At 40.0% G+C, this 26,694-nt stretch overlaps 1 protein-coding gene across 12 annotated transcripts in view; it reads left to right on the top strand.

Annotated features, from left to right (window-relative positions):
* The window catches only part of LOC138759832 (transducin-like enhancer protein 4), a 183,977-nt gene that overhangs the window by 45,129 nt on the left and 112,154 nt on the right, over positions 1–26,694 (top strand). For 7 of the 12 annotated variants that reach the window (XM_069930408.1, XM_069930394.1, XM_069930389.1 and 4 more), the window contains 2 exons: positions 14,483–14,545; positions 17,069–17,173. In XM_069930408.1, coding sequence (XP_069786509.1) covers positions 14,483–14,545; positions 17,069–17,173 — 168 coding nt within the window. Of the gene's footprint in view, positions 1–14,482; positions 14,546–16,885; positions 16,979–17,068; positions 17,174–26,694 lie in introns of those variants that run through there. The other 5 variants (XM_069930396.1, XM_069930391.1, XM_069930390.1 and 2 more) reach the window with 3 other exon arrangements.

Raw genomic sequence — 26,694 nt, 5'->3', positions numbered from 1 at the left:
GAAAATATCCTGTCCCACTCAATACTCCCCAAATCCCTTCTTATTCCTTCAAAATTTGCTCTTCGGTGACGCTAGCTGCAGGTGGGTGGGCATAGCCAGCAAATACCTGTCCTATGATGCCAACCCTGAAGGGCCTTACTCAGCCTACCGACCTTGGTGGTAGTTAATCTGCCACTAGTGAGGAAGAGTTGTTGTGGGTCCAGGATAATTCGTCCTTGTACGCACACTAAGGAATTTTGTGCTCTCTGCTTTCTCCATGGTGGAACCATAGATGTGTAATGGAGCATAGTCGACTTTAGTCCTTCTGAAGTCCACAATCACCTCCTTTGCATTGTCCATGCTGAGACTCTGGTTGTTTTTGCACTATTTTACTAATGGCCCAACCTTCTCTTTGTAGGTGGACATCATTATTGCTAATGATGCCAACTACTGTGGTATCACCGGCGAACTTGATTAGTCTGTTTGAACTGAGTCTGCAGTGTGAACAGTAACAGGCTGAGCACTCAGCCTTGAGGTGTGCCAGTGCTCAGAATGAAGGGTGTTGGGGTTGTGTTGCCTGTGATCTTTTGATTAAGAAGTCCAGAATCCTTTGCATAGAGGGGTGTTGAGTCCCAGTGAGGACAATTTATCCACTAGCTTCTGGGGTGTGATTGTGTTGAACACTGAGCTGAAGTTGATGAACAACAGCCTTGAGTATGAGGCTTCATTTTTCTGGGTGGGTCTGGATAGAGTTGAGGGTCAAGAGTATTGCATCATCTGTGGACTAGTTTGGACGGTAGGGAAACTGGAATAGGTCCACTGTGGCTGGAAGGTCCAATTTAACATGTTCAATTACCAGTCACTTAAAGCACTTCATGATTACAGAGGTCGGTACCACTAGACGGTAGTCATTTATTCTAGTCACTGTCGCTTTCTTGGGCACTGGGATTATTTTTGCCTTGAATCTCTCTGGGAAAGAGAACTACTGCAGTGAGATGTTGAAGATGTCCATTAGGCCTTACAATTCTTCAAAACCTGACTAGCTATGCTATCTGGACCTGCTGCTGTGCATGGGTTACCCCTCGATAGGATCCTCCTCACTTCGTCCTCTGCTATGCAGGGTGCCTGTTCTTTAGTCGTCACCTTCTCATCAAAATGTGCATAGGAGGTAGAATATTCCCAGCATTCTCTGTATATTTTTGTGCCTACAGACGAGTTCATTTTAATCTCCAGAGTTGTCTTCCACTGACATCTATGGCAAACATCATGAAATAAGATAACCCTCTGTTTATTGAAGAAGTAAAGGGGAGAATTCCAAAGCAGAAGAAACAAATCAGGAGTCAGGGAGAGAATTCATTAAAGTGGAGGACAAAAATGTACTGAAATGAGAGGACATTGCAAGACTATGAAGCTATGGCAGTAAGGGGTTTTTCTGTAAGCTTTAGTTATGAAAATTCAAATTAGATCCAACAGAAAAATTGGTTACATAGATTTTGAAAAAGAACAAGTGAAAGGGACATTGCAATTCAGTCAAAGTATAATCCAGGAATGTGTGTTCAAAACAGTTGAGGCATAGAAAAGGTGACACTAGATTGATGGGATGCTTGGAAATCTTGGTTCACGGGAATGTGAAGATTAGAAACCGTACTTTTGGTATCAAGGCAGTGAAATAATTTCAGAATGCCCATCTGGAATTTTAGCCAGAGTGCTGGAAACGAAGGAAAATACCATGGCAGGAGGTGCTGGGATCTGAGTATGATCTTTCTCGCTCTATGGTTGCTGCTTTTGGTCAAAATGCCTGAGTTGTTTGTTCAGTGTATCTTGGGAATTACTGTGTGTTCTGCATTGTTAACAATACAGAAGAGGTTTCAAGTTTGGATGTTGATGGGTGGAATGGAGGTTTAATTGAACAGATAACTGAAAATTCAAGGAAGATGCAAAGGGTGATGTGTTAGGCACACTTATTTGTTTCAGAGATTCAAGTGAATACGGGGATTAGATGTACATCCATATTTGTAGTGTTTATCTCTCTTGCGGCTGTTCATTTTGTTTTCTTAATTTGGTTTGAATAAAAAGGATCTGTCTGTGATATTATAACCAAGTTTGAGCATTACCTTGATGTTACTACTTTAATGAACTGTTTCATGGTTCACTGTTGTTTGAACTGCAGCGTTGAATGCAGAAGCTTGCAGAATGAGTTGAAGATTTACAGATTGAGAGTTTGTTCCACAGCACTGCCTTCTGAGAATTGAATGCACAGCCGATGTAAACACTGACCACCCAGCAGGAAAACAGCAACCGTATATTTCAGTCTACATGTCAAGTTGTGAAACCCCCCAAAAAATCTCAAAAATGGAGGTCAATTTGTCCTACTGATATACTTTTAAGACCTTAAATTCAGCTCAAAATCCAATCCATGCAAATCCAGTGTTAAAGTTGACTCATGAAAAGCAGGTTTGGCAAATAAGTCGACCCTTGAAAAACCAAACAAATTCCGACTGTGATAGATATTTATTGAAAACAGCAGCACATTTAGAACCCTTCAAAATCATTCTCGCTATCATCGTTTGAGGCAAAGATATCAGCAAGCACATCCATACTCTCACTGTTTCTCTTTCTCTCTTTGGCTTGGCTTCGGACGAAGATTTATGGAGGGGTAATGTCCACGTCAGCTGCAGGCTCGTTTGTGGCTGACAAGTCTGATGCGGGACAGGCAGACACGGTTGCAAGGGAAAATTGGTGGGTTGGGTGTTGGGTTTTTCCTCCTTTGTCTTTTGTCAGTGAGGTGGGCTCTGCAGTCTTCTTCAAAGGAGGTTGCTGCCCGCCGAACTGTGAGGCAATGGGTCCCAGTCTGTATCTGATGAGGTGGTTTCAGCTTTGTTATCAGTGCCCCACAATAAATCATCTTCCGTATCAATTGCACAAGGGAAACTGCAGTTTTTAAATTATTTTATCACAGTCTCTACTCTAACTTTGTCCAATGCCTTGAGCATAAAGTTATACAGCACATCAAGCCATGCAGCCGGCATTGTCCTGCCTTTTGTAAACAACTTTTCTGCACTTGATATCCATGTATTCCACTCCTTGCACGCATGGTCTTTGAATAGCTTGTTCAAGCAGACATCGAGAGGTTGAAAAGTAGACGTCAAACCACTTGGGATAACCGCCATGTAAGTATTATGTAGTGCTAATCAACTTTTAGTGCTCTCAGTTAAGTGGCTACAAAACATATCCTCGACCAGAAAACTCCATTCTTTGTGTAAGTGGCCTGGGTGCCTGATCCACAAATTGTCTATCCATAGATTTACACCATTCTCATCCATCCATCCATTTTCACGAGAATGTACAAAAATACCTGCTGGGAATTTCATTTTTGGTTTAATTTTGCATTTTAAGATTACCATGGGTCTTAACTTTTTCCCGTCAGCCATGCACGATAACCCCATGGTAAACCTGGTCCTTTCATGGCCTGTACTTCTGGTTTACACAGTTTTAACACCTTTGCATTCCTCTATCCTGTCAAAATTCATGGTGGCTTCACCCAATAGTTTTGATATTTGCCAATGCAAATTGGTGTTTCTGTTGGTTCCATATAGCAAACTGGTGAAAACTTACAACTTTATGGTGAAGATCTTTTGGTTGTTTCTGTGCAATTTTTTTTTGTCATACAGATTTTTCCTGTTCTTGAAACAGTTGCACCAGCCTACTGTAGTTCAAATTCTTTACTGAGGTCTGGGTGTGACTTTGCCCACTGAAGTACCTATTTTATTTGAAGTGACTATGTAGCAATCTTGCCTCTGTTCACATATCCATTCTGCAATGTGATTTTCCAACTCTGGCCAGCAAGTGATTCCTTTTCTCAAAGAACATTGTCTTTTTGATATTTTTCTTGGTCTCTTTTTCTCCAATCTCTTACCAACTTCTTGTGCACATCAAATTTTCTTGCAGCAGCCCAGTTGTTGGTTTTCTTGGCTATTTCTATCACTTTTAACTTAAAGCTCACTTCATATTTTCGCTGCATGCTGCGTGGTGTCGATGGACCCTCCATGATAGCAATCACCTCCAGCCAACGCCCAGCAGATCAATCTGCGCGATCTTTTGGGGTCAACGTATACGTGAGTCAGCAGGGCATCTCCAGCATCGCGAGCTTTGGGGGTTGACTTATACACTGGTCAATGGGCTAACTTGGGCATCCAGAAAATTGGGGTCAATTTGTTTGCAGATAGGCCATAAAACCCTTAAAATGAAGCTGAAAAAATGGGGGTTGACTTGTATGCCGAAATTTATTTGTGTTGCCATAAAAAAAGGTCCCCAGAATGGAACTAAAATTTTCTGTCAAACCCATTTTCTCCTCTATTGTGCATTGTTTGGATTTGTCAAATAATTTATCAACTGAAACACAATTTAGTATTTCAGGGCAGTATAGTTTGATTCCATGGATTGGTCCTTTTAGACAACAGATTGGGTTTTTCTCTTCACCCCTCCCAGCCACCTATTCTCCTCTTCACATTTTAATTTACAACATAATATTTGGTTCCTGGAATTCAGCGATTTTGCTGAGGAAGCTGGGGATTTGATCTGATAAGTCTGTTGGTATCAATTTCTATCAGCACATGGCATTAATCCTAATTATTTCTGCTTTATTGCCTGTTTCCATATCTCTTATTTGCCCTTTACAAATAGCTTGCTGACCTATTATTGTTGGCTCTTTGCTGTATTCTGCTCTATAAAGCTTGTGAATATTAATAGTTTCTCCTACTCCCTGTACTAAATTCTATTTCACTATTCCTTGAACTTTTTATTCACTCATGGGATATGAGCATCAGTGGGCAGGGTATCATTTGATGTCAATAGTCGCATTGTGTAATAAAATAAGCATTTTTACTTGCCCTAACATTCATAATGTTAAATATCGCAATCAGATCACTTTATGGCTTGCTGCTAAATGCTATGGCTCTGCGGAGTCTATAGCACAGGACAGGTTATAGTTGTATGCAGGTTAGCTCAGAAAGAACACGCTGTTGCCAGAAAGAATGACACGAACCCCAATTGAGTGTAGTTAACACTGAGCTTTATTGGGCTCACAGCCCTCCTTTTATTTTCAAGCTGAAGGGCATGGTCAAAGCCCCCTCTGCGCTGATTGGTGCATTTGCAATCCACTTTCCCTGATAGGCCAGTTAGGCTCCTGTAGTTGTGGCCAATTGGAATGCAGCGCTGTGGGCCTCATGAGCCTGCTGGATTGTTGTGTTTATCCTTCATATTCTAAGGCAGTCCGAGGGGGCTGCCAGAACTTCATAATATATTTAAATGACAATACCTCATTTTTAACATGGTATTGTGTCAGTGTTTCTTTATTTATGGATTCACCTAGTTGATCTATGATTAATACTTTGTTCGGCCTGAGCCTCCTTGCTGTATATTATAAGCCATTTTTAATGTAATACTCCTGGTGAAATCTTAGTAAATTTCGTACTAATTTACCATTTTACCTTTCCCTGCATATCTATATTTTTTGCTATTATTAATAGGGTTGAATTACTTTTGGAGATCCCACTGCCGGTTATTAATTTTAACTCTGATCGTCTGCAGGTATTCATATTGTTGATTTACAAAGCAGCTGTGAATTGGCACGAGAAGGTTTCCAGAAGGTTGCAGAGGTTTCTTGAAGCAGATCTAACCACTTAGATTGATTCTGATTCTTAGCATCTGTTCATCCAATTTTATTGGTTTCCAATAATTCTGTATGTAGCACATGATCGTCTCCAGACTACATTATCTTCATTTCAGTAATGTCAAAGATACAGTAAAAGTTCATGCACATCCGAGATGCCTAAGCCACCATATCTACTTGAATAATACTTGCATTTAATATCTGTTTCTGGAATATGAGTGACTCATAATTATTTTTGTACTTATCTAGAATTCTAGATACTTAGTCATTTTATTTTAATTAAACCTTTCCCTACCATATTTTAAACCAGTTGTTACTACCTGGGTTATTTATATTTTTTTCAAAATGGCTATAAAATGAATATTCAAGCACTAATAACTCTTTTTCATTCACTGTTCATTAGCTGGATGAAAATACTACAATTAAAATTGATTCACTTTAGTCTGTGCAAATTATTAATTTAATCATTCCATGTTTTGCTTGTTTTTGTGAAACATTTTCTGACATGTTATCCCTAGTGAAGTCTTGTATTGTAACAATACACATTAGATCTGTCCCCTAAATACCTTCAGTTTACAGATTGGCAAGTTGTATCACACATTCACTTGTAATATTGTCTTCAATACTTTGTTTTCTCTCTGGAAGCTTTGCTTAATTTTCTCTTTCAGTCATAATTTTAAAAATCTTCAACTCCTTTTTTTTAATGTAACCTTTGACTTCACCAGAGTAAATTACACAAAATAAGATTATTCAATACAGATTTATTGCACTAGTTACACAAAGGTTGCATGACTCTAATTTCTCAAAGACTTTGGGGTTCACCATCTGATTAGATGAACAATATGTTCGCAAACATTTGCCAATATGAGCTACACATTTGTCAATTAAACTATCTGGAATATTGTCCAGGGTGCAATATAACTTGAATTCCTGATGTGCATGTGGTAGCATTTGAGTATTTATTTACAGAATTATTCTTTCATCGTTATCACTATTTTAAAGGAGTGATTTGAATTCATTCTCTGAAATTTTAACGAAAAGGTATGGATTATGTGAGTACAAGAATTCATTAGAATTGGCAATAATGATTTGTAGGTAACCTTGGAACATGTGTAGATGTAAACAAAAAGTTGATGCTGATTTTCTTTATATTTGATTAGTAAATATGCAATTATTTACTGTAATTGTGAAGATGTTAACAATATGAGTAGGAGGTTTTGTATCCATCAAATATTTTGCCTGTGCTTCTCTCACTTCCCACCATCACCTTTTATTCAGGCTTTTGCATGTCTCTTGTTTATTCCTGATGAAGTGTTAGCCAAACCTTGAATATCTATTGTCTTCCATGGACACTGCCTGACCTGTTGTGTTCCTCCAGCATTTAGTGTTGCTCCAGAGTGAAGGAGGTTTTGTATCCATCAAATATTTTGCCTGTGCTTCTCTCACTTCCCACCATCACCTTTTATTCAGGCTTTTGCATGTCTCTTGTTTATTCCTGATGAAGTGTTAAGGGCCAAACCTTTGAATATCTATTGTCTTCCATGGACACTGCCTGACCTGCTGTGTTCCTCCAGCATTTAGTGTTGCTCCAGAGTGAAATAAAGATATAATACAATTGTGGTGGTACACCACCGGCCTACTGCAGGGGGCAACCTCTGTACCTGCAGGAGTGTAAGGGGGACAGGACAACACCTGGCTGGCTATCAATCAGTTGACCTGAATGGATCAAGCCCCACCCGGTCGGGTGTCAATCACCCTCCGGGATGTAAGCCTGCGCCGGCCTCCGAAGTCTCACTCAGAGTTACTGCAGCAACAGCCAGCCTGGCTCTGTGGAAGTCTTTGTTTATTAAAGCCTGTTGTACAGTCTTTACCTTGTGTGTGGCTGGTTCTGTCTAACAGCGCACCACAATAATTCTTGATTCTTGTACAGTAAAACCCCGGGTATCCAGCACGTATGAGGATTGGTAGATGCCGGATGTGTATTTTCTGGTTGCTTCAGACTTGCTCTTACAATGCCTAACCTGCATTAAGAATAAAAAAGTTTAAAAGGCAAAAATGCTGTACTTAACATTGAACAAACTTCACTTGCATGAATATATAAACCTTAAAGCATTTTACTTTATCAGTCACATTCTTTGAAAATGTTTAACTGTTGCTGCATCTGCAGTTTCCTCCCCCTCCACAGAGCCAACCGAAAGGTGAACAATGTTATAGATCACTAACCCTTCCCACGCCTATTAAGCAGGGATAAGGATACACTTTAAGAGAGTCACTCCAAGCGAGCAGCATCAACCAGCTCTTCATCCTGCCAACACCATTGCTGATTCATACAACTTTATTCAAACAGCTGCTACAAGTAAAGCACGATCAAGGCCCTCCTCTGGCTAAATATTTGCTCCCATCTTCATCAAAGGTTTATGTGTTACTTCAGGGAACATTTACAAATTTAAACTTGTGCATTTTTGCCTATTATTTTATTTTGTATAAAAAAATATATTTATTTATTTTCCTTTTTTTGTGGTTTTTTTGAGGCTGCAGGTTCCTTGAATTCCAGATACCAGGGGTTTACTGTATTACCTTTGAGGGTAAATGGGGATGGGGAAAATGGTTAGGTTGGGTGTGGGTTTGTTGGTTGGTGCAGGATGAGTGCATGGCGAAGTGGGAAGGTAAAGAGGGAATAGGGACACCAAATTCATAAATGGCTTGAAGATTGGAGGGTGCACGAGGTCAACAAAAATGTGTTTACTTTTGAAAACTGTTTCTATTCATGCATAAATTTAACACAAGACATCAAGGACCTTCACCAGAGATCAAATTAGTGTTACTATTCTCTGATTTGTTGTCAGGATCAGGTCCCAACTAATAAGGTTAGGGGTCAGAAGCTATGCCAGTAAAGGGGGTGGCATGGTTGGCGCAGTGGTTAGCACAACAGCTTTTCAGCGCCAGTGATTGGGACTGCGGTTTTTAATCCCACGCTGTAAGGTGTTTGTATGTTCTTGACGTGTCTGCGTGGGTTTTCCCCGGGGTCTCCAGTTTCCCCCTATCGTTCCAAACGTACCAGGGATTGTAGGTAGATTGGGTGGCATCGACTTGTGGGCTGAAATGGCCTTTTACTGTGATGTAATTAAAAAAAATAAATAAATTTATGTGCCATTCTCCCTTTCTTCTTACTGGGAGTTATGTTGCATTGATAATATTGATGAGTCAAAGTGAAGCTATTGCTTCAGGTTCAGTGGATTCCTTTATAAGAAATACTTAGAGTGTAAAATCAACCTGGTAGCTTTATTAGAATGATCTTAATATGGAAATATTAATTAGAAGATGTTTTAGAACTTGTTTTTGAAATGGAACAAAGAAGATTATGAAGCAAGGTAATAGATTTTTCAAAATATGAAAGTTTTGAGTAGATCAAAAAAAATTATGGCATAAACTCAATGTTACTCTTTATAAGCAAGTGGAATACTTTTATAGGTATATCTTTTCACGCAGTGGGATGATAGATATCTTCACAAATATGAGAGTCAAGCATGATAAAATAATTTCAAAGTAAATTAGTTGATTAATTACAGAGATTAAGGAGAACAACTGGAGAAACAGGATGAGAATAAATAGCTCTAGTTAGGGTTTCAGCATGGCACTGATTGACCAACTTAATTCCAGTAATTTCTAGGATTCAATAAGACAAATCTTATCAAGCTAGCAATGAGAGCATATTTCAAAGGATAACAAGTTAATTTCTGAAGTTTGATTGTTTATAGATTTGAAATCATTTTGGGGTACATTTTAATTCTTAAATTTTATACCAAACTTCATCAAAAATAAAGCTCTGTAATACCTCAATCTGACTCGATTAGCCAAATACATGTACTTGCAACCAACTATGGTAATTATGGAATTCTTTGTTCATAAGGATGATTATTTTTAAACCTCTTTGAATACTTCAGATGAAAAATCAATGATTATTATAATATTTGTAAAAGGTTTTTCTGCCAACCTAGTAGGGAAAGTGTTTCCACTTTGGGTAAACTCAGCAGAACAAGTAAATATGACTCCTACAGCTCCCATTTTAAGTGCTTTTGAGTTTTTATTTTGCTAATTTGGAATTGAATGCTCTTGGGAAAATTTCAAATCCAATTTGCTATGCTTTAAATTGTTTTTCTTAAAATCAAATTATTGAAAATTTGTTTATCATTCAAAGAGTATTTTTAAGTGATGCCTTTCCACCATTTTGGTAAGAAGAAATTAAGAAAAATATTAGCCAGTTACTGGAAAAAAAACCACGTATACCAGTCAGTGTCTTACTAAATCAGTGTTTTTTTTTCTTTCCACTCATAAACCACCTTAAATAATCCCTATGCCATAGGTGCTCTGTGATTAGTAAGGGATTACTTAAAGTGGTATGTGACTGGTGTTATGGACCTTGGACGATTTTATTTTTGACTGAGGACAGGACTGAACCTACTGCTGGGGATTTGACAGTTGCTAGGTGCTGTGGTAGTGCTGGGCTACCATGAATGAATTTTGACAGCTGTCAAAGGACTGAACCTACTGCGAAGAATTTGATAGCTGGTAGGAGCTGTAATAGCACTGGGCCACCGCTAGTGAACTTTGACAGCTGTCAAAGTACGGGAACCATGCGCTGGAATTCATGGGCTCGCAGGAGAGCGAGCCTGCGGCTGTTAACCTCTCCACCAATGGGGAGAGCTGGAGACATGCTAGGCAGTTTAAAAAGACCAGCACGCTGGTTTTGGAGAAGTTAGTTGGTGGATTGGACAGCAGGCAGTCAGACAGTCAGTCTGACTGTGCATACTCATTCGACAGCTTCAGCCAGCCACTCGCTGAGTTGCTTTGTTCACGGGTGCTAGCATTGCCGTCTGGAGCTGCATGTCAGTGTGCTCACCCAGTAGTTTCAGTGGAAAAGGAAGACCGAGCTACTTTGTCCACGGGTGCCAACAATGTTATCCTGACAGCACTTTGGGGAACTCTGACCAGTGTCTCTGCTGTCCCCTTTCAAGAGGAGGATTTCTGACTCCTGTCACATGGACCTTTCAAGCCAGGGTGTCCAAAGGAGAGGACTTGCATGGCAGAAGTTCACTTGTTTACCATAAAAAGGGCTTTGAAAGACTTGTGTGATAGAAAGTCACTGTTAACCTTGAAGAGGGCTTTGGAGGCATAAACCTCATGTGCTGACTAGGAAGGAGTTCACTGTGAAAATTCCTGGGAGAATGAAGTAAAGGTGGTTGCAGTCTTGTGTTCCCCAGACAGGATTGAAAGTCTATAGGAGTCATCTGGATACTTCTTCTTTGGCTTGGCTTCGCGGACGAAGATTTATGGAGGGGGTAAAAAGTCCACGTCAGCTGCAGGCTCGTTTGTGGCTGACCAGTCCGATGCGGGACAGGCAGACACGATTGCAGCGGTTGCAAGGGAAAATTGGTTGGTTGGGGTTGGGTGTTGGGTTTTTCCTCCTTTGCCTTTTGTCAGTGAGGTGGGCTCTGCGGTCTTCTTCAAAGGAGGCTGCTGCCCGCCAAACTGTGAGGCGCCAAGATGCACGGTTTGAGGCGTTATCAGCCCACTGGCGGTGGTCAATGTGGCAGGCACCAAGAGATTTCTTTAGGCAGTCCTTGTACCTTTTCTTTGGTGCACCTCTGTCACGGTGGCCAGTGGAGAGCTCGCCATATAATACGATCTTGGGAAGGCGATGGTCCTCCATTCTGGAGACGTGACCCATCCAGCGCAGCTGGATCTTCAGTAGCGTGGACTCGATGCTGTCGACCTCTGCCATCTCGAGTACCTCGACGTTAGGGGTGTGAGCGCTCCAATGGATGTTGAGGATGGAGCGGAGACAACGCTGGTGGAAGCGTTCTAGGATACAGCCTCAAACTAAAAGACCAGTGGGCAAGGAAACAAATAATCCCAAGCCTGGAGACCAGATCTGTGAGCTGTTCCTTCTTGACTTACTGACTTGATGTGATTGATGTGGGGATTTTGTTTTGGGAATTTTGATGATTAATTTTTTTGGGGAGACATTTCAGCCTGGACTGTAATGGTCTGGATTTTTTTCCCCACACATACTGTTACCATTAAGGCAGGTGTTTGGTTGTTAAGTTTATTTGGTTAATTCTATTATTGTTAGTTTGTTAATAAATTTTTTATTAAACTTAACCCATTTGTTTGTGTGCCTCCCAATTGCTGCTCGGGAGTGTAACACTGGAAAGAAAAAGTTTGAAAACCACAGTTTTAATTGTATCTGATTGACTCGTTACGTGCATGGTTTCATAACTCCAAAGGAAATGGGCCAATGACAATTTTTCTCAAGCAAAATATTTCAGTAGTAATTGGGTCTAGAGCAGTGATTTTCATCCCTCCCTTCCCATTCGTATACCACCTTAAGCAATCCCTTACTAATCACAGACCATCTATGGCACAGGGAATACTTAAAGTGGTTTGTGAGTGGAAAGAAAAAGGTTGAAAACTGTACTTCTTTCTTTGGCTTGGCTTCGCGGACGAAGATTTATGGAGGGGTATGTCCACGTCTGCTGCAGGCTCGTTGGTGACTGACAAGTCCGATGAGGGACAGGCAGGTACGGTTGCAAGGGAAAATTGGTTGGTTGGGGTTGGGTGTTGGGTTTTTCCTCCTTTGTCTTTTGTCAGTGAGGTGGGCTCTGCAATCTTCTTCAAAGGAGGTTGCTGCCCGCCGAACTGTGAGGCGCCAAGATGCATGGTTGGAGGCGATATCAGCCCACTGGCGGTGGTCAATGTGGCAGGCACCAAGAGATTTCTTTAAGCAATCCTTGTATCTCTTCTTTGGTGCACCTCTGTCTTGGTGGCCAGTGGAGAGCTCGCCATATAACACGATCTTCGGAAGGCGATGGTCCTCCATTCTGGAGACGTGACCGACCCAGCGCAGTTGGGTCTTCAGCAGCATGGATTCTATGCTTGCGGACTCTGCCAGCTCGAGTACTTTGATGTTGGTGATGAAGTCATTCCAATGAATGTTGAGGATGGAGCGGAGACAGCGCTGATGGAAGCGTTCTAGGAGCCATAGGTGGTGCCGGTAGAGGACCCATGATTCTGAGCCGAACAGGAGTGTGGGTATGACAATGGCTCTGTACACGCTGATCTTTGTGTTTCTTCAGGTGGTTGTTTTTCCAGACTCTTTTGTGTAGTCTTCCAAAGGCGCTATTTGCCTTGGCGAGTCTGTTGTCTATCTCTTTGTCAATCTTTGCATCAGATGAAATGGTGCAGCCGAGGTAGGTAAACTGGTTGACCGTTTTGAGTTCAGTGTGCCCGATGGAGATGTGGGGGTGCTGGTGGTCATGGTGGGGAGCTGGCTGATGGAGGACCTCCGTTTTCTTCAGGCTGACTTCCAGGCCAAACATTTTGGCAGTTTCCGCAAAACAGGACATCAAGCGCTGAAGAGCTGGCTCTGAATGGGCAGCTAAAGCGGCATCGTCTGCAAAGAGTAGTTCACGGACAAGTTGCTCTTGTGTCTTGGTGTGAGCTTGCAGGCGCCTCAGATTGAAGAGACTGCCATCCGTGCGGTACCAGATGTAAACATTGTTGAGGTCTTTCATGGCTTGTTTCAGCATCATGCTGAAGAAGATTGAAAAGAGGGTTGGTGCGAGGACGCAGCCTTGCTTCATGCCGTTGTGAATGGAGAAGGGTTCGGAGAGCTCATTGCTGTATCTGACCCGACCTTGTTGGTTTTCGTGCAGTTGGATAACCATGTTGAGGAATTTGGGGGGGGGGAGTGGCATCCGAGGCGCTCTAGTATTTGCCAAAGCCCTTTCCTGCTCACGAGGTCAACAAAGGTGATCTACTAAATTAATGCAAAATGGCAAACAAAACAAAAAAAATCATAGAATGGTGCCTCTAACAATTTTTGAACCAAAGAAGTCTGCCTTACATTCAGAGCCTCTGCAAAGGGCAGAAAGCAAGTACACTGTGAAACTAAGCAACACTGTATTGTTTACCCCTATCTTGTGGCATGTTTTATTAGTAGAAGAGTAATATTTTAAAGATTAACACACAAGATTGCAGAAACTGAGATTGCTTTGTACATGACTTGCACTTAAAATGATACTTTGGCTAAATTGTACTGAATGTGACATCATAACTCAGTGGAAACAGCAGTTCCACATGTTTCTAAAGACACTTAAATGCTAAAACAGCATGAATTTTGATTCTTGTTTGCGGTAATGTTTTTATTGTATTAGATGTTCCATTTTATTTTACTCCAAACTTGCAGAATATTGCATTGCCCTTTTTCCCATTTTTGGGTCTCCCAAATCGTATGGCATCCACCCAAAATTCTTGATCTTCACAAATATAGTGACATAAGTAATGTAAACTGCAGTCTTAAAAAAAATCTTTAGTGGTAAGTTGTAAATCAATATTTCTTCCTCTGACCACAATATTAATTTCCTTTCATGAATCTAAACATTACATTTTTGCAGATGTAATGTTCTCATTTGATTATATTCTAGAAAATATGTATAATTATTGAAGCAAGGTTAGAAATTGAATAGATTTCCAGATGGACTTGTTAAGATTTTCTGCTGGTTTTATAAGTATGGATTTTATTTGAAATTAATCATAAAACTTAAATTATTGTTGCTAATTTGACAGTTTTAGCATTAACCTCATTAATCACAGAAAACTTTCCATTCTATTTTCATTTGTAGTTGGTGATTAACTGCAAGAGGAAATAAAATGGATTAATAGTTAAATCACTTCCTGAAAGTAAGAAATAAGACATTTCAGTTCCAACTAAATGTATTTCGGTTGTATTGCACTAACGACTCAAGACCGATGTGTTCTTTTGTCTTTCAGGCTGAAATTGTCAAGAGACTTAATGCCATTTGTGCCCAGGTCATTCCTTTCCTGTCTCAGGAGGTAAGCTCTACTTGATATTGAAGTTTTATTTTGATGCTTATAATGTAGATGGCACTTTGCTTTCTTCAGGGGAATATTTTGTTTTCTCAAAGCAATTTCCATGTTTGACTCGGCACAGCTGAGGAGTGCCAGATAGACATTCAAATGGAGGTTAGTTCCTTTCGCTTGCTTTAGAACCTTAATAATAATGACAGTGTGCTTCTCCAATGAATGGACCATGGGGAAATGAATGACTGTGTGTTGAACTGTTTCTAAGCCAGTGCTGATATGAAACTAAATTCATTTTGGATTATGTTTCTTTCAAGGTTAATTGTAAGGAATAACTGTTCCAACTTTATATATTACACAGTATTTGTGTAATTTTTAGAAATATCTGCATGTATATTTTTCTTCACTGTATGTATCCTGAAAATTATAACTTCTGATGGAAGATATGGGTGTTCAAAACTTATTCAAATGATTTTAATTCAGTGATGTATAATGGACTGCTTGCACAATATGATTGTTGAACTCAGTTTTTATTACTTGTGGGGAGAGGTTGAGCAGACTAGAGCTTTAATCCTTGCACAGGAGCATGCAGGGAGATCTCATGGACGTACAGAAAATCATGTGAAGATTAGATTGAGTGAACACAGGGAGTAGTCTTTTGCCTCGAGTAGGGGAATCGGTAACTGAAGGACATGGGTTTGTGAGGGGGATAGAAGGTTAGTCAGTTATGGGCTGGGATGCCTGAGGAATGGTTGAGGCAGGCACTACTGCAATGTTTAAGAAAAAAAATGGACCAATACGTGGACCGATACTGATGGGCTTAGAGGGATATGGGCCAAATGCAGGCAGTTGAGATGTGTCAGCGTGGGACTTTTTGATTAGTATGGGCAAGTTGGACTGAATGGCTTGTTTCCATGATCTATCACTCTATGGAGTGCTGACCTTCATTCATAGTAAAAGCAAGCAGGGATTAGGTTGAATAAGCTGTCTATACAGGTGAGAAGAGTGTTGATGACTAAGTGGTCACTTGATACCAAAAAGAAAAAAAATCTTCATTGTGAATTATTATGCAGTTTATATTGAAAATAGCATGCTAACTGAATTATGAATTTAAGAATATAGCATTATAACAACATGTACTTTTCATTCTGTGTTTCTTCCATGTTGTCATTAGATTTGTTCACTTTAGCTTTCCGCATAAGGAGCATGCTAAGGATGAGGGTACTTGTACTTTCATTGATGCTTCAGCAGATTATTCTCCATGTTAAGTGCCACTGAGTGTGATGTTTAAGTTGAAGTCTATTTTCAAACACTTGGATGTGGTACACTTAACTGACTTCATTAAATTATAAAGACTAGTAAATATCTTGTGTTTAGGTGGTACACTAAATCCTCCTGCAAGTCTTCATGAATTTCTAGAAAGTACATTACTGAGGTGCTATATATGATCTGCTTATTGGATACTGCAAAAAAAGAACTCAGATTCAACAAGAATGGCTGTAGAATGTTTGAGGCTTGAGGCAAAGTTTTACAAATTTATCCATGTTTTTTTTTAAAAAACATATTACATTACTTATCTATTGTCTTAGTTATTTGGATTAAGTTCAGCTGTTTCTTTATAGATAATACTGGACAACGAAGCTTTTGCTTCCTGAACACTTTGATGGATGTTAGGCTGCTGGTCACAAAAATCACCTTAAGAGTTTCCTAACACCGACTGATTTTTAAGACGAAACATGTTTTTGTGATTTTTCTGTCCTATTTTAAGTCTATGATTATATTGCCCACAAAGCCAGCTGTTTTGGTCAGTCCCAAGTATGCTTGGGCCTGCAGTCAGTGCAGGTGCTATGAAAATGTTATCTTAGGCTTGGACATGCTTAGATGCAGACAGGCTATAAAAGCAGCTCGTGTATACAGATGCTTTGCTTTGCATTGATATGCATGTCCTTCAGGCAACAGCAGAGTGATTGTACTTAACCATAGCATTTATTTCTTCAGGAAGATTCAATACAGCAGAAATGTTTTGTCAATGTCGCAGCAGCTGCGATGTATTTGTGGCAAGTTTATGCTTAATGCTAAACTGAATAAAGTTAATTTTTATTTTTCTCTAATTTCCTATGTGATACAATACATCTGAAATTATCTAAGTGTTCAGCTTGAAGTTGTCTATCATAATCTCCAATTTTTTTTTTTAAGGAAGCAAACTTTTGGGGAAAAAAAATTGTCGTCCAGTTTAATTTTTACTGAAGAAAAGTGGCAAATTATGGATTTTATTTGTGGATTTGCAACTAATTTGTAACTTTTTTTTTTCTTTTCAATTATAGTTTGTCCTTTAAGTTACAGTTGAAAGAAGTTTATCAAGACTTGTTGTCAAAGTAACCCCTTAAAAGGGATTGGATTGAGCAGTTGAATATGCTCTGTGATTATTACATATGGCATTGACCAGTGAGTGTTTCACTCTTGTGTTTAAGGAGGATGTAATTCTACAGAATGCAAATGAAACTGACATGATTTGCTTCTGAAATTCACTTTCAGCACCAACAGCAAGTGGTGCAGGCAGTGGAACGGGCCAAGCAAGTGACCATGGCTGAGCTAAACGCCATCATCGGGGTACGTGGTCTTCAAAGTCTGCCCCTTACAGTGTGTATACCCATTTTATTACTCTCCTCACCACTGCTGGAGCCAGTTTAACATTTAAAATGAGGGAGATCAGGTGGTAATGGGATCCATTTTTAAAATTCAAATTTTAATTTAAAATTACAGGCATAAATTATTGCTCAATTCAATCTAGCTATTGCAGTTGAATATTGTGCGTGATGAGTTCAAATTAAGTAGAGTCCACATTACGTAGACAAAAGAACCAAACTGTGAATGATTCAGGGTGCACCTATATTTTAATACTACAATTATCACGAACATGCAGGTTCTCTGTGTGATTTAGGAGCATTATTATGGGCAGTGGAATGAAAGGCCTCTAAACAGTTTTGATTTCCCCAAAAAGTGGCATAATTGTTCAGCTTATTTTATTCCCATCACTATTTTTGTACAAAAGGAGACTGCAAGCTATGTTCTTATCTAAAATGCAGTCTTGGCATAATATGTGCAAGTCTGGTTGAATTTTTTTGGTCATTATTTGCACATAATGTGCATTTTAGTCTGTGATTAGATTTTAATAGTCACCAAAAATCTTAACTGTATTAAGAAAAAATGGGAATTAATGTGATAATAACTGTTTTTCACTTTGCTCCAGACGTCATAAATAAACCTTCCCTTTGGCAGAGTATACATCATTATTGGCTTTGCATTTGCATCTATATAATTGCTATAAATGTTCATGAACGATCAGTGGAAACATTTCCTTAAGATTGAGTGCTAGGTATCATTACATCAGACTTGCATATCTTATGGTAACTTTATAAAATGTTGATCTCTGCAGGAGCCTAAATGGTTGAGGGTGATTACAATTTCTTGACGTGATTAATAGGAATATGGTTGAATTTGGAATATCTGCTAGAAGGACTTCTAAAGTTGCTAATATATAACTCTTGTTCCATTAATTACAAGAAAACAAGAAATGATTATTATTTGGCTCAGAATTTTTTGATGACCTCCAATATTTGAGTACTGTATTGTTTTAAAGCTCATAAATATTACCGTACACATTTTGATTGCATATTTGCTTTTGAGCATTTTTCAGCTTTTGGGATCTTTGTGCAAGGAGCTGTGACTCAAATAGTCTATTCCTGCTTCTATTTCTATTCAATTTTTACCAAGAACTTTTGACCTGTCATGATTTCCCTGGAACCATTTAACTTTAGCGTGAGACCAACAGAACCACCGAGCAAGAGAGTAAAGGATTTGCATTATTCAGTTTCCCACAAAATTGTGCTGCAAGATCAGGAAAGTCCAGGGGAAAAGAGTTTTTATTTGATGATGGTGTTTTGCTTAATCAATTATTTTGAAATGGGATTAAGGTTTTTAATCCTGTGGCGACTTTCTGAAAAAATGATCATTAAAAATATAATTTTACAGCGGTTATCTTTGATTCCAAAGGATAAATTTAATGATCAGTATGGCAGACTCAACAACTAAGCACCTTGTATTTCCACTGAAACACCAATTCGTTTGCTAAAACACACAAGGGGCCTTTTTTTTCTCCCATACTGTTCAAGTAGGGTTTCAAATGCAACACAACTGTTCTGTAAATACCTGTGTCATTTAATCTCCATTAGTAGATGGTCAGACATCCCAAAGAGCTGGTATTCTGTTATTAAAAGTGAGAAATAACTTTATCTCAGCAGAAATCTCCTTCATTTGTAACTGTGTAGCTGGTTCTGGCAATTACAATGTGTTTTAAAAAAATATTTTTAATTAACTTGCCATGTAACATTTTTATAGTTTTCTTTGTGTGTGAACTCTTATTGTTTTGTTCTTTGTCAAAATTCTTTGAAATGTTAATTATTCCATTTGCTTTTGATTAAAATTCAAATTGTGAAGTGAAGATGTAGATAAGGGTCACTGAATAATCAATCTGAAGTACAGGTAGAGCTTCATTTTTCCCTTTTATAAAAGGAAATTGAAACTCACTGATCGCTGCTGATAGTAGCATTAGACATGGCTTGATTGTTAGTTGTTTTTAATGGGCTACTTTAAGCACTGTTTGGAGCTTGGATGACCACATGGAAGATATTGGTAGTTAATTAGATGAAATGGAATAGAAGAGTGACCTTCATTTCCTGCTAATAACCTTTCACAAAGTAGGATGAATCTGAACCCATCATGAAGAATTGTGAATTATATTTGTTCTGTGCCTTTCATGCTTCATTTCTTTGTATGGTAGATGGCTATACTGTGCAGTTACATTTCATGATCATTCAGGGATGGGGCATTTTGCATGTCAAATTTTACTTGAAATATTGACATTATGGACTTCAGTAGGCAAGTGTAATTAACCATAGAAATTTGTCCTTTAGCATTTTATGATATTGTAGAAGCATGAAATGGCAAAAAATTTTTTTTAGCAAAAGCTAAATTTTAATTCCTGGAAGTAGAATGCATGTTCCCAGATACAAGACCATGATTGTGCAAATCGTGTCTGCTGAGCAAAGGCTGTATCCCAATGAAATGGGTATAGATTACATGCTCCTGGATTGTTAGATGCCGGATAAGTGAATCTTCCAGTTGCTTGAGATTCATTCTTACAATGCCTAACACCACCATTAAGAATAAACAATTTAAAAGTCAATACAAAATGTAAAGTAATTTGAAGAAAAAATCAATATTGTTTTCCTTAATAATGTCACTTTAATCAGGTATTTCCCATAACTTACAAAATTTTATATTCAAACCCCAGTCACTGGCGGTGTAATAGCATTGCACTAACTGCAGTGCTAACCGTGCTGCCATTGTAATTAACCCGCCCTCCCCCAAGTTTACAGATAAAGTCTTTCTAATATACTTAATAACATACTGATAAAGACTCTTACTAAGCAGGGATAAAGAGACACTTTAAGATAGTCAACCCAATGGTGAGAGGCATCAATTAACTCTTCATCCTGGGTGATGCCATTCTTTGCAAACACCACTGTATTCAAACAACTGCTTTGAGCAAAACATGACTAAGGCACTCCACTGGCTGAATATTTGCTCCCATCTTTTGAATGCCTTATTTGAGAAAGGATGTGCTTGCTCTGGAGAGGTTTCAGAGAAATTTACTAGAATCGAATCAGGAATGAAAGGGTTAGCATATGAGGAATGAGAACTTTCTTTAGCCAGAGGGTCGTGAATCTGTGGAACTTGTTGCCACAGGTGGAAATAGAAGTGAGGTGGTTGAGTGTATTTAAGACAGAAATTGACAGGTATTTGATTTTTCAGGGCATCAAGGAAAATGGGGAGCAGGCTGGGGAGTTGGGCTGATTGATGAGGATCAACTCATGATTATATGGCAGAGCAGTCTTGACAGGCTGATTGGTCTACTTCTTCTCTTGTATATTGTGATCTTCAAAGTTTGATTTAGTTCAGAAAACATTTCATTTTCTAAATAATTGTAAACTATTATTTATTTATTTTTTAGATTTATTTATTTTCCTCTAATTCTTTTTTGCCAGTTGCATGAATTTGGGATAACAGGGGTTTTACTGTATATCAAATGACAGAAAAAAACACCAATGGTGGAATAGAATCATTTGTTGATCTGCTGGTGTTCAACTTCTTTCCGAAAAGACAATACCACTTATTGAAACATCTCAGTGCATGAATAAATGATGCTTGGATTCAGGATTTCATTTATTGTCATGTACAATAAATACAGCCACCCAAAAGAGAAAGAAAAACTAAAGAAAATCCCTTTAGAGTCACAGAAGAGGTTTTTAATGCACAAAAGCCACGTTAACGCCTGCTCAGATTTTTTTTAAAATAAAAGGTGAATTTACCTTTTAAGCAGAGGGCAGATTGTGTAGTCCTTTTATGTAGCCCAGGGCAGCAAGCCGCCTTCTCGGGGCAAAAGGGGTGGGATGTGTAGCACAGTAGCAGCTGCCCCACTTCCTAGCAGCCCTGCCAGGAGCAGGCAGAGTCAGAGTGCAGTGGGGGAGCAGCTTGAGGGAGTGGGTGGCGTGTGGGAACGGGTGGCGTGAGGGAGCAGGCAGTGTGAGGAGTGGAGTAGAGTTAGCGAGCGCAGTCTGATCGTTCCACCAGCCGCTCTGAGACAACGGACTCTGTCCTTACAATTGCTTTTTTTTCCACTATAAAATGGCCTAGAGTGTGTATGGTTTGGTCTCCTGTGCTCCTGTAAACTCTGGTGCTTCCTGTCTGTTCCAGCAGTAAACAAGAGCTCACAGTTCCAAATTTATGATGCTCTTCAGAAGCTGTTAACATCTAGGACACCTCAGGAGCACCACTCATTATCTACACTCTCCATAATTCCTGGTCCCGATATATAGTTCTCACGAGCCAGTCTTCATCAGCTCGTAGCCTGGTTTGAGCCCTTCAGTCTTCAAGCACCTCAGTGGTCCAGTGGTGTAATCCACTTTTCTCTGTAGGGCCCGTCTCCCAGGCTGCTTCTTGGCAGGTGTGCAGTCCCCTGCTCTGGTGCCACACACTGATCCACTGATCTCCAGGACTCTGCACCCCTTGTCTGCTGCCAAGAATGGGCACCATCATCTTGGGGATGGAACTCAATAGATCCTCTAATGGTTAAATAAAAAACATTGCTTGCCCCTTTTATTGTCTGTTTAAAACCTGAACAAGCCTGTCAGCATAACAGGTAGGTAGTAGGGCCCAGTGGAGTAGTGCTGCGTCTCTGTTCTCCTGGGTCTGCACCAGTGGGGCCGATATAGCAGCTGCTGGATCAGCGCTGCCTTTTTAACCATGTGTGAATTTTTTTTTAAATTGCATTATTTCTAAAAATCCCTCCAGCAAACAAAACCCTATTTGATTGGGGCTGAGACAATTTGAGGAATAAATTATTTTGCAAAGTTCCCAATGATGCTTGCAAACTGGTGTTGATGCCCTTCGTAAATTAAAAAAAAAAATTGCACCTAACATTTGGGTTGATGCTGAAAGTCAGAATCAGAATTTGTCATGAACTTGTCGCAAAATCTGTTGTTTTACAGCAGAATCACAGTGGAAATATTGCTACAGGTGACCCTTCAAAATAATTAAGAGTGTAGCAGCTACTACATAGAACTATTGAAGTAATGCAAAAAAAACACATGCCGGACTAGTCAACTGAAGACTGATTCATTCAGGGTTTACAGGCTTCTTTTATATACTTCATGGGACAAGGTGGGACGTCACTATGAGACTGCTTCCGATCTCGGCACTCGGTATAGGAACATAGGAACATAGGAACATAGGAACATAGGAACATAAGAACATAGGAACATAGGAACATAGGAACATAGGAACATAGGAACATAGGAACATAGGAACAGGCCAAAAATGGCCCATCGAGCCTGCTCCGCCATTCAATACGATCATGGCTGATCTTATTTATGACCTAACTCCACCTACCTGCCTTCTCCCCATATCCCTTAATTCTTGTATCATGTAAAAAAATTATCTAACCGATTTTTAAATATGTTTAATGAGGCAGCCTCAACCACTTCCCTGGTTAGAGAATTCCAAACATTCACTACTCTCCAGGAAAAACGATTTTTCCTCATCTCTGTCCTAAATCTACTCCCCCAAATCTTGAGACTGTGTCCTCTCGTTTTAGTTTCCTCGGCTAGCTCAAAAAACCTTCCTACATCTATCCTATCCATACCCTTCATAATCCTATACGTTTCTATAAGGTCTCCTCTCATTCTTTTGAACTCGGGCAAATACAATCCTAGATGATTTAATCTTTCATCATAAGTCAACCCCTTCATCCCAGGGATCAACCTAGTAAACCTCCTCTGGACTGTCTCCAAAGCCAGTATATCCTTCCTCAAATATGGAGATCAGAACTGGACACAGTACTCCAGGTGCGGTCTCACTAGTACCTTATACAGTTGCAACATTACCTCCCTACTCCTGAATTCAATTCCTCTAGCGATGAAGGCCAACATTCTATTTGCCTTCTTAATAACCTGCTGCACCTGCAACCTAACTTTTTGTGATTCATGTCTTGAGCACGGTCCATCAGGTGAGTTTGCAGCATCTATATTATGGTTCTGAATGCCCGCAGAACGGCGCTGGCAACAGTTTGTGTTGCCGTGCTGTGCACCCGCTCGGCACGCTTCATGGCCGCTACAAAAGGCAAGAAAATAGAATAAAGTGAGATGGTGTATGTGGTTCATTGTTCATTCAGAAATATGATGGCAGAGAGGAATAAACTGTCCTTGTCACTGGGTTGTGCATCTTCAGTCCCTGTTTTCTTCTTGATGTGTGGAGAGGGCATGGCCTGGGTAGGAAGGGTCCTTGAGGATAGAGGGTGTTTTCTTAAGACACCACCACTTTACATGTCTTAGATGGGGGGGAAGAATAATGCCAGTGATGTCGCTGGCCGAGTTAACAACTCTGAAGTTTTTTTCCTGTCCTGTCCATTGCCACTTCCATACCAGCCAGAATGCTCTGTGGAAATTTTCAAGAATCTTCGGTGTCGTGCCAAATCTCCTCAAATTACTCATGGAATATAGCCACAGGTGAGCCTTCTTTGTAAATGCATTGACATGGAGTCACCAGAACAGATCCTCAGAGATGTTGGCACCCAGGAATTTGAAGTTCTTGACCCTCTCCACTGCGGATCTGTCGATGAGGACTGGTTGACGCTCTCCTGGTTTCCACCTGAAGTCCACAATCATCTCCTTGATTTTGCTAATGTTGTTGTGACACCATTCAATGAACTGATTTATCTCCCTCCTGAATGTTTCCTCATTGCCATTTGTGATTCTGCTGGCAACTGTGGCTTCATCACTCATTTTGTAGATGGCACTTGAATTCTGCTTAGCCACGCAGTCGTGGATGTAGAGTAGAGCGGTGGGCTAAGCCTATATCCTTGAGGTGTGTCTATGTGGATAGTCAATGAGGATAGTCAACATTGGCTCCAATTTGTACTGACTGTGGTCTTCTGATGAGGAAATCAAGGATCCAGTTGCACAGGGAGGCGCAGAAACCTTGTTTTTGGATCTTGTTGACCAGAACCGTGAAATGGTGAGTTGATGAAGAATAGCTGATCCAGATGATCCAAAGCTGAGCAGCGACCCAGTGATATTGCATCTGCTGTCGAGCAATGTTATGGTCAGCGAATTGCGGTGAGTCCAGTTCTGGGGTACGTGTTAATTCTGGCCATGACCAATCACTCAAAAGCATTTCATCACATAGATGCGAATGCTTCTCTGTGATGGTCATTGAGGCAGTTCCCTCTGCTCTTCTTGGGTACTGGGATAACTGATGCCCTTTTAAAGCAGGTGGGAATCTCTGACTGCAGCAAAGAGAGTTTGAAGATGCCGATGAATATTCCGGCTAGTTGGTACAGATGTTCAAAACCTGCTATGTATACGATCAGGGCCTGACACCTTGCGGGGGGTCACACACTTGAAGGATGTTCTGATGTAGGCCTCAGAGACAAATATCACAGGGTCAACAGCCTCTGCAGGAATTCTTGTAGGCACCATTGAGTTCTCTTTCTCAAAACAATCATAAAAGCTGCTCAGCTCATCAGGTAGTGAAGCATTATAGCCATATATGGTGTTTGGCCTTGCCTTGTAGGATGTGATGAACTGTAATCCCTGCAATAACTGGCGAGTATCTGACTGTCTCTAGCTTCCCTTGGAATTGTCTCTTTGTTGCTGACATAGCTTTCCCCAGATCATAACTGAATTTCCTGTGGAGATCTATATCAGTGGCCTTAAACACCCTTGATCTCTTCCTCATTAGGTTGTGAATCATTTGATTCATCCTCTGCTTCTGGTTTGGTTACTCCAAGTGGGCGCACACTCATCTACACCAGTCTTAATGGAGATGGGGCCAATCATGATGTGCTCATTCTGGTATGAGGAGGAGTCCTTGATATAGTACAGTCCACCAATTCAAACCTGTCTTACAGGTGCTCCTTTACCTCCCTCGACCATAATTTCAGTCTTCACCACTGGTGTGTAGACTTCAGTCTCTGTTTGTATGCTGGGAATAGAAGTATAGCCAGGTGATCAGACTTGCTGAAGTGTGGGCATGGGATCAGAATTTATTGTCATTAGATTCATTGTGTTGTGGCAGCATCCTAGTGCAAACGTTCATATTATAACCATCTTACAACATTAAAAATAATTGTGCACAAAAAATAAGGCATTGATTGTTCAGGAATCTGATGGCAATGGAGAAGAAGCTGTCCTTGTGCCTCTGAATCCTCCTGTATCTCTTTCCTGATGGTAGGAGAGTGGAAAGAATATGACCTGGGTGGTGGGGGTCTTTGAGAATAAATGCTGCCTTTTTTTTTAAGACACTGTCTCATGTAGATATCCTCGATGGAGTGAAGGCTGGTGCTTGTGATGTCGCAGGCCGATTTAACAACTCTGGAGTTTATTCTTATCCTGAGAGTTGGCACCTCCATACCAGGCAGTGATGCAGACAGCTAGAATACTCTCCATGGTACACCCATAGAAGTTTACATGAGTCTTCGGTGACAGGGGTGTTCTTCATGGTGGTGTAGCAGTGGTAGAGTGTGTTTGCCTCTCTGGTCTTGCAGCTAACTTAATGGTAGTAGTTCCCTAGAGACTTCTGATAGGTCTGATTGAAGTTCCTGACAATGATCACTACCAATGAAACTGAATGTGTGTGGCTAGGTATAATAACGAGCATTAAGATATTGAGTCGGCTTAAGTCACAATTGAATCATAAATGTAGTTTTATAAGTAATGCCTGCAAACCCCTGCTTTCAGGCCTGAGTTTAAGGGGAGTTGACCATGTATTATGTTGGTCTTCCAACTTGGGATGAGTTCAGATAGTCAATCATCACATGAATTTTAATTTTTTTTACCTGAACAGGCTAAACATCTGCACTATAATTCTTTCAGGTATTCCATTACAAAATTGCTCTGAGAGATATAAAGATGGTAAATGTTTTCTTAGGCTGGTGTCACTTAATAATTGGTTCAAAGATGGTCTGAAATAATTCTGCGTACCATGATTATGGTCCTCTGGCGCATTGCTGCACTTCAGAGGCCCTGACCTTTCAATATAGCGTGCATATTTTTGGTGTGACTTACGCTGACTTGGGCCTCAATACCCCATTGCGTAATTGGATTCTGGATTTCTTCATCTCCCCACCCCAATCATTGCGGATTGACAAGAACATCTCCAGAATCTCCATCAATACTAGAGCACCACAGGTGCTCTGCCCCCTGCTCTACCCACTTTACCCTATGACTGTGCGACTCAGTACGACAATACCACAATCTATAAATTTGCTTATGTTACCTCAGTAGTGTATTAAGATGAGGTGGATTATGCAAGGATAAGAGTTTGCTCACCTGGGATCAGTTTGGGGGAAATCTAGTGAAGAATGTTGTTGATGACTTCTGATTACAAAACAATGCAATTCCTGGCAAACTTGTAAGTGTTTTGCAACCAATGGATGATTGTATCAACAAGTCATTTAAGAACATGAGAATAAAGTGGAATAACTGGATGCATAATGGAGGAAAAAAAATAACACAAAAGGAGCCAGAATGTAGACTCCATTA

This window comes from Narcine bancroftii, chromosome 1, assembly GCF_036971445.1.
Source record: "Narcine bancroftii isolate sNarBan1 chromosome 1, sNarBan1.hap1, whole genome shotgun sequence".
Taxonomy (NCBI): Eukaryota; Metazoa; Chordata; class Chondrichthyes; order Torpediniformes; family Narcinidae; genus Narcine; species Narcine bancroftii.
Note: the sequence above shows the minus strand (reverse complement) of the source record. Positions and strands in the feature narration are given on the sequence as shown.